Source organism: Nothoprocta perdicaria, unplaced genomic scaffold, assembly GCF_003342845.1.
Source record: "Nothoprocta perdicaria isolate Ctin4 unplaced genomic scaffold, notPer1 scaffold_247, whole genome shotgun sequence".
NCBI lineage: Eukaryota > Metazoa > Chordata > Aves > Tinamiformes > Tinamidae > Nothoprocta > Nothoprocta perdicaria.
This window is the reverse complement of record NW_020455474.1, coordinates 1-18,362: the sequence shown is the minus strand read 5'-3', so window position 1 is coordinate 18,362 and position 18,362 is coordinate 1. Positions and strand designations below refer to the sequence as shown.

Below are 18,362 nucleotides of genomic sequence, written 5' to 3'. Positions count from 1 at the left end.
GTCATTGAATAATACATCTTTGTTCAGTGGGACTTTGGGGATATTTTCCACATTCTTCCTTGTCATAGTTTGCTTTCTGTTCCTCCATGGTTGAAACGGGTGACAAATGATTGATGACTTCYTGCAGCATATCCTTACTTTCGCTAGGAGGAAGGTTGGTAAAATAGTACTGAGGTGCCAGCTCCACGAATCTGGTGAGGAAATAAAACATTATTACATTACATTACAAATCATTATTATTCAATTGYATTTTAGAATGTTCACTAGCTGTTTCCAGGCTTGTGTGCAGGAGAGCCAGTAAAACTTCGATATAGACACCTACAAGTTGGCACTTAAAGTCGAAAATGAAACACCCTACAAGATGTACATTGGATTTGTGCTTTCAGTAGCCTTGCAGTTAATGCCCTCAGCCAGTGTTTTAGGTGATTGTATTTCATTTCTCAACACTGAACATAAAATAAGTAGTATTTTTTTTCCAGACTGAAYGTAGCAGCTTTTTGGCTCAGTAAAAGTGTAGATGCGAAGGGAGTTTGTATAGCCCTTGGAAAGAGAAATGACAGGGCAGCTTTGCCAGTGAAATGTCTATTCACAATGCTAAGAGATGTAGACAGAGGGAAGACTGTKGTTGTTTCTTGAATCCTCAAACAGTTGTGTGGTGTGATTTACCTCATTGGGCACATAAAACATTGGGAAAAAAGATAGCAGGGAGGTGGGAGTGTACAGGGCACTGAACACTCTTCACCTATTCTAACTTTTCCTTGAGTCTTGCTTTATAATATGTACTCCCTTTTAAGAAACTTTTGCTATTGGTAGGTGTTTTTTAAATGGAGGAAGTGAATAAATTACAGTGACAGACATGGACTACAAAAAAAGACAGGCCAAGTTTAGGAAATATGAAAGGCTGACTTCAGTGGTATTTCTGCACTAAAAGAAACAGTAATAGACTAAAGATGCACACAGCAACAGAACAATATGGTAACAAGAAAAAAATACATTTMATATATTCAGTATATTGAARTGTGCAAAACAACTTTCCCTACCATTCCAGTGATGCCAACTGCATCATTCTGCTTGATAGGATAGAAAGTTTGTTCTTTGTTGCTGTGAATACCTTACTGACTTCTCTCCAGCCCCCCTTACCCTGAGTGAATCAGTTAGGTTTGCAACTATTTTGCAGCAGAGCCAGAAAACAGCTACTTTTGTGACAAAGAAAAAGGAAGAGAAGATAACAGGAGCTGACTTCTCCAAGCATTGCTGTTGATACACATACGCATCCTTACTCCATTTGTGACTTAAATTATGCTTTGGTTGCAGAGGCATCGCTGACAGAAGCTTCAGTGTTCACTTACAGGTCAGGTGATATCTCGGAGACGACCCTGATGGAATTGTCTTCTGATAWGCTAAACTCATGGAACAGAACCCACTCGGGAATCCTTCTGGTGTTGTAATACGATGAGAAAGGATGAAGCTGAGCTACTTGTCTGTGTGTTAGCATTAAGTAGTTACCTGAGCCATCCACATCACGAGCAATCTAAAACGAGCAAAGAGTTATCCGTTATTTAACTGAATATATAAGATGCATGGATCAGGTTTTGCCCATTAAATTTAAACTAAAACTTGTATCTATATAGTTTCTCTCAGAAGGAACATAGATACTCAACTGATCACTTTCCTGGTTTCAGAATGTTTTCACATAAACAWCTTCAAAGATGTTATAATACCTGAGAGAATAGTGTTAAGAGTTTTCTTAAGAGTTACTTTGAGTGAAAGGCGTATTGACAAAAGTTACCCTCTTCCACGTTAGTGTGGGTTTCAGGTTGTGGTAGTTGAACCCCAGAGAAACAGAAAATGTTTATCTGATACACAGAAGGAAAAGTCTTTTATCTTTTGTGAAAATCAGAAGATTAYCATGCTTAACTTCAGTTCTCTGGAAGTTTTGTATTTAACAATGCGTCAAAATATTACAACAAGAATTTCACTTACGTGCATAAAGTAACCAGATATGAGAGATTTCTTTATGCTGAGAATATTTTCTTCAGATCCAAAATCTGGTTCTGAAATGGGAAGTTCAATCCGTCTCATAATCTCTACTAGTTCAGCTTTAATAGTTTCTGCCATCCTCAGTGCAGAACAGCTTAGAAAATAATCACGACACCATTTCTCATTACTGTAGTCTGTGGAGGGGAAAAAACAATTTTGGCTTAAAGTACAGTCATACCGCTAGGTACTGCTCACAGTGATGTGGCTCTATAAAATGTTGTTTGGCTGGTACAATAGATTCAAATCATTTTGGAGTGAGTGACTGTGTCAGAGCTGTCCAACTTCTGGTAACAGGTGCCATATGGACAGTTACGGCCTGCTGATCTTGCTGGTAAAGGGAACATTTGTGGGCAAAACTTTGCATTCTTAATTTTACTGTTTTTTTTTATTCAAAAAGATGCAGTTAAAATTCTAAATCCCATATTTCAAATACTAGCTTTAAACAGTGCAAACGTTTAAAACAGTTGGTAGCAGCTCTGTTTCCAGGTGATCTGGATCCAGGCCGGGGTGTGGAACTGCAACTGCTAAAGAGGAGGTTCTCCTGGACCTCTTTTCTGCCATCACTGAACATGAAGCTGTCCTGCTTTGGACAGAGAGCTGGTGCTCAGCACCGTCTCTCACAGGCAACAATGCTGCACTTCCTTCATTTAAAGTGTGCTTAATAGATTTTCTTTTTTTTTAGCACTTTCTAACATCCAAAGTTAAACATATTGTAAGCTGGTGTAACAGTATAGATGACAGTAACTGTTAATCAGATGACACTCAACTTCCATTATTATTTGGAGTATATAAATGTACCACTACACTGTCTAAGCATTGGACTCTGGCTAAGTGAGCAAGTCTAGTGAACTTCCACTTAGGGAGACACTTGGAAGAGCTCCTGTCTGCTCTGCAACCTTGTGAGTGAAGCCAAACATGTCACTCGTAACACGAGCCACTCTGGAATTCTTCATGGACACAGATCAGTACCGAGGAAGGACCTTCTACCCTCTGTGTGTGGCTAGGTCCTCCTGACAGGACAACCATCCTGACGCTTACTTGCCTGTTGGGTTGTGSTGCACTCGAGAAGTCTGGCTTGGATGCAGAGCCTCTATCTTGAGCCTCTGCATGAAACGTTAAATCAAGATTTAACAACTTATGTCCAAAACGTTGCATGGTCTGAATCCTGAATGTCTTAATTCCTCTTTAAATGGTAGGACAAAGAGGTAGCTGACAGTTCTAACCTACTGGCGTTATGGAATGCATGGCAACAAAAGTAAAGCCTCTGCCTTCAGCTAATGAACTTTATTGGGAGCTGATCATAAAGTTCTCAGCAGTTATGAATGCTCGGCAAAGAGCATTCCCCTATTCCATACAGCACTTTTGTGGACACTCCCAGAGCTCTGTCCACCTGTTTATTTTTCAAATCTACCCTTTGGGTTTCTCCTTCTGTTTAGTTTTCCATAAGTATTGTGAGAGTTGTTTCCCATCTCCCAAACTTTTCCTTAAAACTTTTCCAGACTCTTAGTCTGTAACTTATCGAAGAAATGTGAACAATTATATGGTTTTAATATATATATCCTAACAATTATATGCTATGCAATCAAATGCCTTCATAAGTGTGGATCCGGTGTGGCTTATTATATGAAGGAACTATTTTTTTTCTGTTTTTATTTAATGTCACTTCAAATGACAACTATAACAGTGCTTATGTATCCCCCTTGGATGAGACAGTTTAGGAATTAAAATTGCAGTGTCTGTTTGCAGTGGCTGCTATCTTAGGCTTTTCTTCTTCCCTGTGAATGATTCTGGAAAGAATCAGCCAAGGGCAGTTCATGAACCAAATATGAACAACTAGTTTTCCTTTTGTAAAAAAATGTGTAACCAGCATGCTTTATTTTGTCTGTTGTGCATGTACTTACACTGGTTTGTGGAGCTTCCACTGGCCTCCTTGAAAGCATTGAAGACATTGATGAGGGTGAAGTGATCTCCTGCAGGGTGTGAGAACTTTCGCCAGCAGGTGAGAGCAATCTCCTCTGTTCCAGGAGGTGCCCGGGAGAAGCAGTTGGGAGCTTAGGAAAGATTCAAGCCAGCAGTTAATAAGATGCTTATTGCACGACCCAGACAAGGCCCTGTGCTCGGTCACCACCAGGCTTTTTTTTTCTTGGTTCCCTTTAATCTTCAGTGTTGGAGGAATACTGAAAAACCAAATCAGTGGTACTTACTAAGCTTTTTACTCATGTGGATGTTCCTTCTATCTTTTGTTTTATGTTATTTGTGCTAGAAGCATAGAAGAAGGTGAGGGGCCTTCTAGAGAGATGCCAAGATGCTTCTTAACAGCATTGTCCCATTCATCCAGCATCTAAGCATATAGTTTCTCTACTGTAGGAAAAAACCCTGAATCTATGGATTAAATGCTCCCATTTGTTTCTATTTGTTAAAAGTTTGTGCCCTTCCATTTCACTTTACTCTTGTAGTGGTACTGTGCTACATAACTGCATTTTTTCAGACATTTGAGCTTTTTAAAAATTGAAATGCTCAATCCATCGTATTTATGGCCTTAAATTTTTTTATCTTAAATACAGAATCACAGAATGGTTAAGGTTGGAAGGGACCTCTAGAGATGATCTCGTCCAAATAACTACAGGCCCAGTGTTAAACCTCAAAGCAAGTTATCCTATAAGCAGGAGAGCTAATGAAGCTTGGGCTTCCTGCAGCCCAAGACCCCTSCACCGTTTCTGGGCAAGGGTGTTCCTCCCTGGGAAGTACACRGCGAGGCAGGATTTTCCACAGGTGAGGTGGGAGCTGTCAGTAGCTCTCAGCATTGGTTTTGGCTTGGGGATCAGGCAGGATGGAGCCCTGCATGGGGTAGGAGGCTATTGCGGAGAGAGGAGCAAGGCAGCGAAAGGTTACTGGAGCCAGAATAACTATGCAGCACAGACCCAAAATCTCAGGTGTAGCCTTGTCCTGTGTTATCTGGTGGCATCCTGGGAAGTCCTTGACATCATTTGCTATTTGAACTTGAGCTGAAATCACTTTCCCCGAGTTATGTTTGATTTTGTGCCTCTTTGACATACAGACTTCAACAGCAGCTTTGTATTTTGGAAACTGCAGCCTACCATCTAACAGACTTAATGGACTTTAAATATCTGTCTTTTCATGTGTTAACTTGAAAGTTCTGTCAAATCAAAGAAATTCTATGGTTAATAACTTTTAATATAAATGTTCTGTCTCCAGACGCTGCATGTTCAAGGTTGGAGCCAGCTGGTTTGTGTCACATTGCCATGTAGCAGCAGTGTAATCCATCAGGACAGGATGGTCTGAACACTTATGGTTATGGGTTTTTTTTTTAATTATTGTATTCAAAGCGGAGCAATAAGATCATAAAGTAATTCTTTTTAGGTCAACAGTTCAATATTGTTTATAAGTTCCCACTAATTTCCAGCTCTGYTCTGTAATAGCTCATTTTAATGAGATGTTCTGTGTATGCTTTCTGACAAAAGCTGAGCTAATGGGGTCTCTGAGGCATGGGGCTGGAGCCCAGGCAGTGCTGTCTGTGAACTTCACTGAGTTGCACATTACTTGTGTTTCACTGCATATTCAAAATCAAGACTTAAATAGCCCAAGACACTCATTTACTTAGGTAAAAACAACTTGAGTAACTAAAGTTTTGGCTTTGGCTGCCAAGTCAAAGTAACTAAAGTCTTGGCTTTGGCTTGTCTGCACGAGTAGGCTTTGAACGAGTCGCCGTGGATTTGGGCAGGTGACACAAACACTAAGACGTTATTTCGGAGTACCTGTTAGCATGGCCGCGATGGTGAGCATTTCATCAACACATTCAAATTCACATGAAGCCAAAATCGACTTGGACAATTGTGGATCTAGAGGAAATTCTGACATGATAATTCCAAATTCTGAAAGGTTTCCATGATTATCCAGGGCTGCTAGATAATCAAGATCTTCCAAAGCCTGCATCAAACTTTCAGGAGCTAATAAAAAAGAAAGATAATTCAAAAGCTTTAGGAATGGTTCCATATCAATAAACGCCCGAATTCTTTTAGTATTTTAGTTTTATATTTCCTGTGTTAAAGCGATTGAAGTCAGCTACTTGAGAACGGGCAGAAAGAAATAACAAATGGGGTGGACTAAAGGCTGAGAATGTCCTGGAAGGAACAGGAGGAAGAAGATAAGGTGTTAGAGTAATGCATCTACAGATTTTGTTGATCTTCTTTGCTGTCAGAGTAGTTTTTGTGACAAGTTCAGTCATGGTGAATGGTTAATGGTGTGTTACACACTGGCTGTGTCCGGGGCTGGTCCTGTCCTCAGAAAGACCAGGGCGCACCTGGCAGCCTTCAAGGTCCAGTTGTTTTTCTGGGTCCATGTGCTTTCCTTTTCAGGAGTTACCAAATACACAGCAGGTCTAAGCAAAAGGGTTCTAACCATGAAATGAGGGAAGAAAAAAGACATTTGCAGAACTTCCAGCTCGCTTATCATTTTTATACATCCTACAGTTGCAGGTATTTTGAGTTCTTTTTAACAGTTTCTCATGAAGTCAGAAGACAATAAAAACCTAGTAAAAGAAAATGAAGAAAACGTCTCCCTAGCAACTGGCAGCACTTTCTTACTGTTTACACTAAGAGAACACCTATTTCAGGCTAGTTTTTTGTTTTACTATTATTTATATACTTTTTTTTTTCCTGATAGGTGATGCCAGCAGAATGTGAGGGGTGCATCTAGAAGGTTTCTGGAAAATCTGCTATTGATGAAAGTAGCTCCCTTAAGCTGAGCAGGCAAGGAAGAGCTTCATGTGCAACCATGGTGCACATAGCTAGAGAGTGAGTGTGAAAGCTGAAGCAGCCAAGCCTGCAGGCTGAAATGTTAAGATACCGGCAGGAATTGTTATTTTTCTAAAGGTACCTTTGACTTTAATCTTTGCTGTATCCCTCTTAAATGACTGAAATGGTAAACTTTGCTATTTGACAAAATAAACATATAGGTGTTGTTCTTGTTCCATAAGAAAGCAAGTAGTGTAGCGATGTACCAAATAATAAATGTAAATAATAATAATAAAAAAAGAATCTTAGGGATAGAAATGAAATAGGATTTCCAGTTATACTTGGTAGTATGAGGAACTGCCAAGGTCTTTACTGCAAGGAGACTAGTTCTAGAGAAATATGTTTTCTGTTGTCATTGCTTTTTAGCTTTACTCCTTGGATAAGGAAGATTATGAGGAAATCCCATGGCAGATTTCCWTCAAATTATTCAAAAAGTTTTCCCCAAGCCTGTTTGTGTCGCCACGATGAAGCTGCCTCGTAATGCTCCCTGAGGTGCCTTTGTGCCACGAGGCCCTGGCGGGTCAGCGACTGGCCAGAGCTTCCCCTGCAAACAGGCGGACTTGTCATCACTGCTCGGTGAAGCCCCTTTTCTATCTGCTCTGTGTCATGCTCAGAGCATGTAGATGACTCTGCAGTATGCAGCAGATCTTAAAAAAGTGCATAATTTAACAAGTTTTCCAGCTCTGGTTTCCTTTGTTTCTCTCTAGTAAATAAGGTAAGAGTAGCCCAGCTTTAGCAGGATGCTTTTTATGGAGCAGTTACAGCATATGGCCAGAGCTTTAAGAGCTGTGACCTGTCAGGTATGTGCATTTTAATTATGAGATACATTAAGCTATTTATTTGGATTCAAAAATTAAAACATTAATACAAGGAATCTACTTTGAAGATGCATTGTGAAGRTGCATCTATGTTCAGAAGCAGACCTTCTAAAGGAGTTTCTTTGACATAGTTTGCTTCTAATAACAAAAAAAAAAAAAGGAGTGGAGGAAACAAACTTCATCTCTGAAACAGTCTGAAGTGATATTGTGGATATTCTAGAAATTTATTCCTAGTGTTACAATAGTACAGCTCTTAAATGTCATGGCATCCGTGACCACAAGGAGAGATTTTAATTTGAAAATTGTTTGTGATGGTTCTGCATGAATGCAGAATGTGCCATCTGCTTTCACCTTGACTATTTTCTCATGGAAATTTTGTATGGCTTAGTTTTTMTACTGATTTGCATAGTTTAAATAAAGAATTTTCCAGTGATTTACAAAATCATACATAATGTGGCTGCAATTTATGGGAAAGGAATTCTTTTGTCTCCCATCTAGTTGATTAACTGATAAAAATGTAAAGACCTTGCGATTATAATGGCACAGGAATTCAAATAATGTACTTCAGAAGTGCGATGCCAAATCCATTTTCATATGGCTCATGAATTCTAAAAAGGGTAACGAGTCTGCTGAATGTGCTCGTTTCGATTATGGCATGACTTAAACGCAGCAGCTGGAAGCCTGACATGTTTGTTGCTTTTCATAACGCTGTAATGAGTCAGAGTTAATCCTTGCTTTTATTTTACCTCAAAGAAGAGCAGGGAGAAAGCTTGTGCATATTGTTCCTGAGCAGAAATAAAATGCTTTCGTGATGTAATTTCTTCTTCTTGTTTGCTATGTATCCTTTACTGTCATGTATAGGGAACAGACTGTGAAGTACCTCTCTGAATTCTTACTATATTATGCACCTTGCTTTCTCTTTTATGAATTTCAGTGTACCTCTGGCTTTTTTCTTTTTAGCAGTTTATGTTCATGCACTGCTCTGACACCACAGTGAAAATATTTTGTGTAGAAAAAAATCACCTTTGATTTAAAAAAAAAAACCCAAGAAACCAAAACCAAAAACCATACCTCCATCTGTTTTGATTGCAAGGAAAACTTCACAGTGGTAACTGGGCAGAATGAATCACAGCAAAGCCTTTAGCATTTTGCTTTACTGTGAGTAGCATATGGGAGATGCTGCTATGTATGTGCTCCCTTCAGTTAAAAGGAAATTGGGTCCAAGGAGCAGAAGAGTTATGGAATAACGAAGTGCAGGACAAACTATGCTCGGGAGAAACATAGCTGCAAGGCTGGTTGTTTTAATAACTGTTCATTCTGAATAGAAACTTATTTGGGGCAAGTCAAATGAGTAGAGCATGCAGAAATATGTGTGTGTGTGCGTGTCCAGTTGAATTTATACTACTTTTGCCTGAGGATGGGCAGACTGGCTTTGCTTACATTGGTAGTAAATAAGACCTTTTCTCCAGAGAAGTCTCCTTAGGGTCAGAGAAGCCTCATTAGCCTCATTACTCATCTCAGGAGCTTGGCGCTTGTCTTTTCTACTTAGGCCTGTATCTTGGATATTCCCTCTTGCTTAAGCTCCTTCCTCACTTTGGATTACAGAAAGCTTATGTAACTAAAGCAAAGGTGACGTAGCCTTCTTGGGAAGCTGACATCCTTTGCGTGCCTCCTCGCCTCCCTTGCAACGCTCCTCTGCGGCAGCTAATCCAGSAGGCTTTGGGCCTCAGGGCTCATGATGAATTAGTCAGAGGTTTCTTTCAGCTGCGTGGGAGCAGTATTTGGAGCTGGGCAGCAAGGGTGATAGGACTTGAAGGTCTCTCTCTGGTTCTGCTGGAGGTGACTACTGCATGGAGCTGGGGGTTCAGCACGTCAGGGCTCTCAGTGCAGAACAAGGAAACGTGGACTTTCCACACCAAGACCATCGATCAGGTTGTCAGCAGGGACTGTCTTCTGTTTGCTCCAACACTTGGCATGTGTTTTGAGTTCTGTCAGCTCGCCTAGTACAGCATCTATCTCCYTTTGCAAATGTGCTCACTGCAGTAGTCCTGCTTGTGTCAGCAGAAGTATTTTACACTGGGTATTTCAAGCTGTCCATGTTCAAAGAGTTCAAATTTCATAGTTGTCTCTGGAGAATTGTGGAAGGGAGATTTTTAAAGGTTTAGTTGGAATGTGGTTGGTTGCCCAGTCAGAGGTGAGAATAAGAAAGTTAAAGGGCAACACATCTGTGTGACCTGTCCTAAAGATGGAAAGAGCTGTAATAGAAAGTGAAAACAATGTCTAAAATGTTTAATTACATAGGGCCTTACAACAGGAAGGTGGGCAGGAAATTCTACAGACGTTCTCACTTTCTTCCAGTTAACTCCATAGTGTTTGTTTTCTTTATTCCAATAATTTGTCCAGCATTCCTCACACTCCTAAATAAAGCCTCAAACTCTTCAATACCTTGAACTTGCACTTGCTGTCTTGTTAGCAGCAACTTTTTCATATTTGATGCCAGTCCAAGTAAAACTGAAGTATTCATCAGATGCCTTTACAGTTTTGTTCACATCAGCAGTATCTCTTCTTCAGCTGCATTTTCTCAGAAATACAGACAAAACAATTCCTACATCTGTGAAATCCTTAAATGCTTCTAGCTTTTTATACTGAATAGTATGTTGCTATTGCCTTTAAATCCAAAAATAATGATGCTTTTCCTAAAGTACATTTACTAATTCATGCTAGTGCAAAAGAATAACTTTCTTAAAAATATTAGTTTATRTATATATGTGTGTGTATATATACATATATTGTGTGTATATATTTATATAATATATTTTATTTATATATATTATATATATATAAAAAAAACAGATTTTAGTGAAACACTTTCTAGATTTGAATAGAAGCCAGCTGTAATCCATAACCATTTTCCATGAAAGTTTCCTGGAGTCAGGAGTGGAGGTAACACCTGATCCTCATCTATCTTGCATTAGTTACCTGTCAAATTGACCAAGATTTTTTTCACCCTTCTTCTAGACATGTTTCCACTGGTCACCTGCCCAGGGGTGTATTGCACCTAAGAATTACACTTAGAATATATCACTGCACCCAACAGTGGGAGCTAAACTCTTTGCTACTGATTAGTTATGATGCCCAACATGATAAGGACTAGTGATCTAATTTGCTGTGTGTGTGTATATATATGAGGAAAGGGAGGGCAGTTTAGGAGTCACAAATAAAGCTAGCAAGAAATCCCCAAATCCATCATTCCCAAACCAATGAAGGCAGCAGTATTATTTCTCTCATTTTTAAAAGGCTTCAGATCCACAGAGGAGTTTGCAATTAGATGGATTTTGTGGTAGATTAGAACAAAAACGAATATCCTTTCAGTGCAATAAAACAAAAAAATAAGTCAGTAAAATAAAAAACCAATCTCTTTCTTTGCATTCTACCCTCAAAATTAGGGTATTTTCTGACTAGTATTGAAAGCTATTTCCATTTATTTTTATAAATCATATCCTTGGGCAAGAGCTTATTTTAAATTTGAGATATGAGATGCCGGGGGATCAGAACAAAGCTGTGCTTCTCTAAATGAATCTCCTAGGTAACACTAGCAGTTTATTTGGAATGTACACTTTTGATTAAAGGAGCATATCTGTACAATGCCTTGTACAATGGGACCCAAGTGTTCTTTGTAGCCTTCAGGAAAATAATATGAACACTACATGAGAATATGCTCTAARTATTATTTTTTTTTCTTCATTCAATTCCATTCAGATACTTTCTGAAGGATTTTTCAGAGCAACACTGCAGTTTTTGTAAGTACAACTATCGTACTCAGAACTGTCAGGGCTACTAGRTAAAGGTAAAGGTGGGAGCAGTAATAATTTAAGTACGTCATATTTGTTAAAACCAGCACTGTGAATAACAGCAAAATTCATCTTTAAATACCAGCAAAGCATAAAGCACTTGGAGAATAGCTGCATTATCATTACCTGGTCTACTTAAGAAGTCACAGTGTCCCAAGCCTGCTATATCCATCCTCTTTAGGAAGAGAACCAGGCTGGTTAGGTTTGATTCTTGTATTTTGGCTGGTAGATGTGGTTTCATTTCTTTGTATGTAAATTCTTCAGGGTACAAGCAGAAGAGTTTTCCTGGAAGACATTTCATGGAAAAAAAAAAGCATTTTTAAAATTGTTTTGTTGACTTTCGTTATTTCTTTGAGCTAATTAATTTGAATTTTGAGCTAGTAATTCTACCTGATGAAGACATTCCCAGAATTTGGTTGTGCATCTCTGCTCGACTTTTGCTGATAGGCTGCATTATAACAGAGTCTGCTCTGATTCTAGGATTGTATACCTTTAAATGAGAGAGATATTAGGCATCAGACAATGCAAATATTCATGGTCCATGCAGAATTCTCGTCTAGGTTATTTTACAGAATGTGTAATAGCAGCTCCATTTCTTTCTCCATTACATATTTAAGTGGCTCTGCAATGAGAGCAGTGAGCACTTCAGTAAATTGTCAGAGACTTAACTTTTTCAATAGCTGCTAAGTATATTCCAAGATGAATGTTTCTTTCTAAATAAATGCACCTTGCTAAMACATACCACACATATCCATATATCAGGAAATGCATCAGAAAGTTCGTTTGTTTCTTCCTATGACAGTCCTGACACTGTCTAATGTTCTGCTCCATCGTAACTTCAGATTTTTATTGTTAATACCAAAATCTTTCAATCCAGCCTAAAAAACAGGGACTGTGACAAAGATGTAAAGGGATACAGAGCCACCTTGTAATTTTTCTTAATCCAGCTTTTATTTTGATTAAATTAAGGAGCTTAAACTTTTTCCCTGCTGTGTAAATTCAACATGTCCCTATTAAAGTACGTACCTGAGATTTCCCTCTGCATGTATCTCATCTGTTCCCTCTACGTTGAATTGATATTTAATCCATGTGGCTGAAAGTCAATCACTGAGGGATGAATATTATATAACTAATTTTAATGGCTATGAAGAAGTAATTCAATTAAAGAGTACAAATTGTGTTATTGATAGAGTATTGACAGAATTTGATAGAATTGTGATTTGAAGGCCATCAGGAACACATTGAAACTAATTAATTTCCATCACTTCATATTTTGATTCACAGAAGTCTGCAAACACTTAATTTTATTTTGGGCTACAGATAAAAGTGGCAGTAAGATTCATTCATTGTCATTCATTGAAAATGGCTATAGCTTCAGCAATAATTTAGGCCATGCATGGTCACATGAAAACTGCTTTTAAACTTCAGTTCTTCTCAGAAAAAATATTGACTTTTTGTGTGTATGTGTGTCTGTGTGGTAATTCTCACACTTTCTTGCAATTAAAGTGTGAGGAACCATTTGTTTCCATATTACTGTCTAAACTAACCCAAGGCCAACTAACTGATTGTGATTACAGATTATTTCAATGAATTTCAGCATTTTGAGGCATTTGGACACTATGTAGGTGTCCTTAGCACCTTCCAAACGTGTATGCGGAAAGAGTAGGAGCTTCTTTAAGAAGTGGGTCTTTCTTACTTTGTTTTCACATAAAATGTCTCCAAAATAGTTATATTTTGGTAATACAAATGTGGAAAAATCTTGTGGAATCTGACTTAAGAATGGAAAAATACTTGATCTCTTAGAAACTATCCACATTTCATTACCTGCCCCTCTCCCCTCCCACATAATTCTTTGTTGACTTACTGATTTTGGTTGTTTTACTAACCTTCCTTCTTTCAACTCCGACATCAATGACAAATGTTACATTTTTTATCCAAACTAAAGATTCTCCAAAACTTGTAGTTAGTAGCACTTTTCTTCTGTACTTTTTGCAGCATTTCTGTTTATCTTGTTTTGGTTTGGGAATGAAGTCTTTTCTTGTGGGGTATAAAGGAATTGGGATGAGTTCTCCAAGGTCAGGATTTAAATTAGACTCTTCTCGTTTGATAATTTGATAGGCTTTCTCAATTTCCTATAATCGGAAGAAAAATTCTTATGAGTATTAAAAATATCAATATCTAATTTCAAACTCATTTATTTWTTCTAAAATGAACTTTAGGTAGCAAACCATAACAACAGCTAAATCCAACATGAATCATCTAAATTAAAGGGAAAAACAAAATGGAATAGATTTATGTGCAAGAACCCAGCGACTCTATTACAGTATATATAGACTAGGGAATGGCTGTACTCTTTTTTGAAATGTTGTCTTTTGTGCAGTTTTCTAAACATTTTTTCTCTGGTTTTAACCATGGCCAAGCCAAGCTCTGGGAAAGACAGATGTCCGTAAGGATTGTATGGGAGCAGCAAGGATCAAGCTTCATGTTTGTAGGGCTCGCATTGGTGAGTAAGTGCTGAAGAGGAGTTATTTTGGTGGGCATGTTGTGTGCTTAGACCTGGGAGTGCTGCATGACACGTGCTGGTGCCCTCAAAATGCTGAAGCTGGGCAAGGGGAGCCTTGGGTGGCAATGTCCTCGAGAGAGCAGTGAGCTCTGTGTATGCACAGCGCACACCTGGCACAGGCAGCCGCTGCCAACTGGGTTAATAAGTTCTGTGAAGATGGACAAAGTCAAGAAAATGTTCTTAAGCTGTGTTAACAAAACACCAGCTTTAAAAGCTTTAAAGATGTTGGAGCATACAAATGGCTGAGAAGTCTGCAAGCAAAAATAGAAGCACCAAACATTGAAAAAACTTGCAGGCAGGTTTAAACTTAAAAATGGGACTTATATGCATGCTGGACATGTGTGTTACTGCAGAAGGGTGATAACATTGTGATCTACCCAATGCCAGAATAGTCTGCAGTGTCTTAACTCCTTGAATCAATGGTCCTCGTCATGAATGCCACCTTTGCTACTTTTCATATTCCAGATCAGAGAAGACTGATGGCATTTTTCTAAGCTTAGAGAACATCTGGTAATTCCTTGCAGTAGTCTATGCCATGTCTGTGGTAAAGCAGTATGCATGTCACAGTGTCTGCATGGAGTAATATGGAGAACCTGAAGTGACAGAAACTATTATCATGTCCAGGAACGTAGATATCAGCAACAAGATATTCACATTTGAGTTTTCATATGGTCTACAAACTGTTCCTTGATTAAAATCAGAACTATTAGAATCAGGAACTTACTTGTTCGCATGCCAGGAAGATCACAATATCACCCTTCTCTTTCGCATGGTGTATCTCAAAGAGCAGCCTTAGTGCAGACAGAAAGTGGTCTTTCTGGATGCCACAAGTGTATACAACCTCTGTGCGGTGTTTGCTTTGCACTCGTATGATGGGGACACTGCCGTAATAATTCTGCAATTTGCTGGACATATGGGGAGCAGTGAGTATCACCAGCCTCAGTTCTGGCCGTGATACTAAGACAACTTTAAGCAGGGCAAGTAGTGCATCAGTTGGAACAGTTCTTTCATGCACATCATCCAAGATGATGACTCCATAGTAGTTGAGGAGAGGAACAGACATCATTTCTCTTTGCAGCACGTCGTCTGTACAGTATCTGCAATATAAAAGCAGAAAGCTACCAAATGTGTAGCTTGAATATTCAGATTTGATTCTGCAATATTATTTCAGGGTACTGAGGACAGCAAAGACCTTGTTCTTTTTGTTCTAACAATAAAGTTTTGATAAAAAATACAGCCTCTTTGATAGTTTTATTTCAAATACAGTCTCAAAAGAATTATACTTTTAAAGCTATTTTTAAATAGCTAAAAACAAAAGTCAATGACAGTAAGTGGCAATATGTTTTAAAGGATGCTGTAGGCAAAAAAAAAAAAGAAATACTTGTAGCTTAAGATTGTGACATATATTGCTTTTCATCTTCCAAACTATCTATGCATCTTGCATAACTAATCCTTGAGCTAGAAACTAATACTTTTAGGTAGGTCAAAAAGTACACACATACTGAGGCAATGCTGGAACCAAGGTGAGAGATTAATTCATATTGTAATGTCCTCCCCTCTGTTATTCATAATGTTCTTACTATACAAACACTTTTACAAGGGGATTATTTTTTGCTGTGTTGCTCAGCAGAGCTTTGAACCGTCTTGAAACCTGCTTGGACATCCAAGAGAGTATAAGATTCATCTCCCTCCTACGTCATGTGCAGCTGCAGAAAGGGCATTACCCAGTTCTCCATGGAAGAGAAAGGACAAGTGAAATGAAGAGCTATTGAACTGGATTTTCAGAAGCAAGCAGTGCCCTTGGCTTCCCTGGAGATCAGTGTGAGCTCATGTGGTTGGGAGTGAGGCTCGTGATCTAAATTTTATTGCTTATTCCTGCCATGCTAAGGAGCCAAAGAAAGTGATTTGATAGAACTCCACTAACTGTTGGGGTGGCTCAAAGTTAGAATCCCTGTGTTTTTGCTCTCAGCCCACGTTCAACATGTTAGGTGCTTTTCTTATCCCTTAAAAAATCCTCCTAAATGATTTCTCTTTTGTTATTGAATATACCCTTTTCTAACCATGGCTTTTTCCATCTCAAGCAGACAATACTTTGATTGCTTCTACATTCCAGCTTTTTTTCTGTGACAGATTTTCTCACTTTCTCTTATGGTTATGAATACTCTGTACCAGAAGGAGAAAGAAAAACTAGAGCAATAGAGCGGATACTAAGGTACCTAATCAGGACTTGCACCAGCTGTAACGTTATCCTTTTTAAGTCTTTACCGTGATTGGGCACATAATGGCTTTCATGCCTTGTACAATTTCTTACATTCATGTAATAAAGAGCTAATTACTCAAGTGCTGTCTGCTGTTGACTTTTGCAGGTTCCTTGTAAAAAATGGTAACATATTTATAAAGTTAACAGGATTAAAAACCAAATACACACCTCAGGATGGTTTCTGCTGTGCAGCAGCTTTCAAACGGGATGAAATACCCCACTTCGTGGCCAACGTTGACATCCATTTCATCGGCCACGCGCCACGCCAGCCACACCGCTGTCCGCTTGTGCACCTGGGTGCATACAACCACCCCGTGTTGGTAGCGGTTGGAGAGGCAGTACTCAGCACACCACTGAGGAATCTTCAGGTAAATAAGAAAACAAGTACGTTCAATATTTATCACATTTGGCAGAGACTGCAGTGCAAAAGAAATAGGCAGTTTGGAATCGACGGGGAGGAACTCTATCAACCCGAGCACCTGGTGCTACCATCTGCCCGACTGCTGGCGGAGGAGCTGCACCTGACACACATTATCTGCCTGCATAAATGTCAGCACCCTGACTCTCATAAATGCTTGAGAGACCTTAAAGGTTGATTTAGGAGTTTCTCAGCTGACCTTGCATGAGTTTGGATATGCTGCAGAAGAGACAGAATTGGTCTCTGGGGAGCAGGTAACGCTCACAATGTCATCCTTAAGTATCTCTGCTGCTTGATCCAACACTGTTAGTGTGGCTGCTGGCAAGGGCTTCCCGGCTGGCTCAGCAGTAAACCTGTCCTTGCTAAATCATACTGAGGTACTTGACAAAAGAACCATGTTCCAGGAAGAGGACAATTCCAAACTGGTAAATACCAGAATAAATATGTGTAATTGTGGATTAATTAAGTCTGTAAACAAAGCTAGCTGAAAAGGAACTGCTCTGAAAAATTAAGCAGTAGTGCTCTAATTTCTGTTTACAGTAGGAAATCCATTTTGGAGAATATTAAATTGGTGTGTTGTTGTCATGAGAATGTAAAATACCATTGTGAATGTTACTTTAGTGAAAATATTAGTTTTCCAATCACCCTACTTTAATGTATGTAAACTAATACTTTTACAATTATTTGTTATTTATGTTTTTAGAACTATTTTAAAGGGAGCCAGCAAAGTGTTAAATCTTTTGAAACTTCTTTTAGAACAACTTAAAGAGCTGGCTGTGATTAGCTAGGAGTTTACTATCAGGCAATGTTTGTTTTGTATAAATTACAGTGAGCAAGAGGTGGAGTAAGGACCTGCCTCTTTAAAGATTCCCGGCCGTAGGCAGTGTGTATCCAGCATGTGTATAACAATTCTTTTGTAGGAACACAGGCATTGCCAATTAAAAGAATGATTCCTCATGTTCAATGTGTGATCTCTAGCTGTGGCCAGCATCAAAGACTGTGAAAGATAATGAGACGCCTCCACAACCAAAAGTTGTCCTCTAGCTTTACCTGCAGGGAAGTTTTCTCCTAATTCCCAGTCATGAACACTCATATTTCAGGAAATGGTATATGTCAAAATTCTTCCCTGCTTACTGAGGTGATAGATTTTGGTTGCTATATGTATTATACCAGTAGAGTTTGACAGTCCTGCTGGGTCTTTGTGTTTTGAGTCAAAGTGAGATCTTGGCTTCAGTGATATCCTTCTGACAGGAGTTCTAAAAATTAATTGTGTATTGTGCAGCAGAAGTATTTGTTCTTGGCTGAAATGAGAGGTTAACTATTGATGGAAACAGCCATCCTTATTCCCTTAGAGGTTTAGCACTTAATGTTATCACTTGCTTGAAAATCCACTGTATTTCTTTCCTGATACAGCAGTAATCAGAACCAGACCACAGTTTCCCAAGTAAGAATATGCTCTGAAGTCCTCACAGGCATTGCAGAGTGTAACCATTTCTTTCCTTATTATCCTAGTGGTTTGCTTGCATTTTATATTGCTGCTGCTTGAGATAGAAGACTTTAAAAAAAAAAAAAAAAAAAAAAAAAAAAAAAAAGGAAAG

At 38.8% G+C, this 18,362-nt stretch overlaps 1 protein-coding gene across 1 annotated transcript; it reads right to left on the bottom strand.

Annotated features, from left to right (window-relative positions):
- Nucleotide 1: 1 nt before the first annotated feature.
- Nucleotides 2-16,831, bottom strand: DHX32 (DEAH-box helicase 32 (putative); the record flags this gene model as incomplete). The annotated part of the gene is made up of 10 exons (XM_026039933.1): nt 2-191; nt 1,350-1,531; nt 1,984-2,174; nt 3,942-4,091; nt 5,817-6,008; nt 11,650-11,808; nt 11,914-12,013; nt 13,410-13,655; nt 14,811-15,183; nt 16,515-16,831. Coding segments are annotated over 10 exons (2,100 nt in total), but the record flags the coding sequence as incomplete, so codon positions are not given.
- Between the last annotated feature and the right edge of the window lie 1,531 nt (nt 16,832-18,362).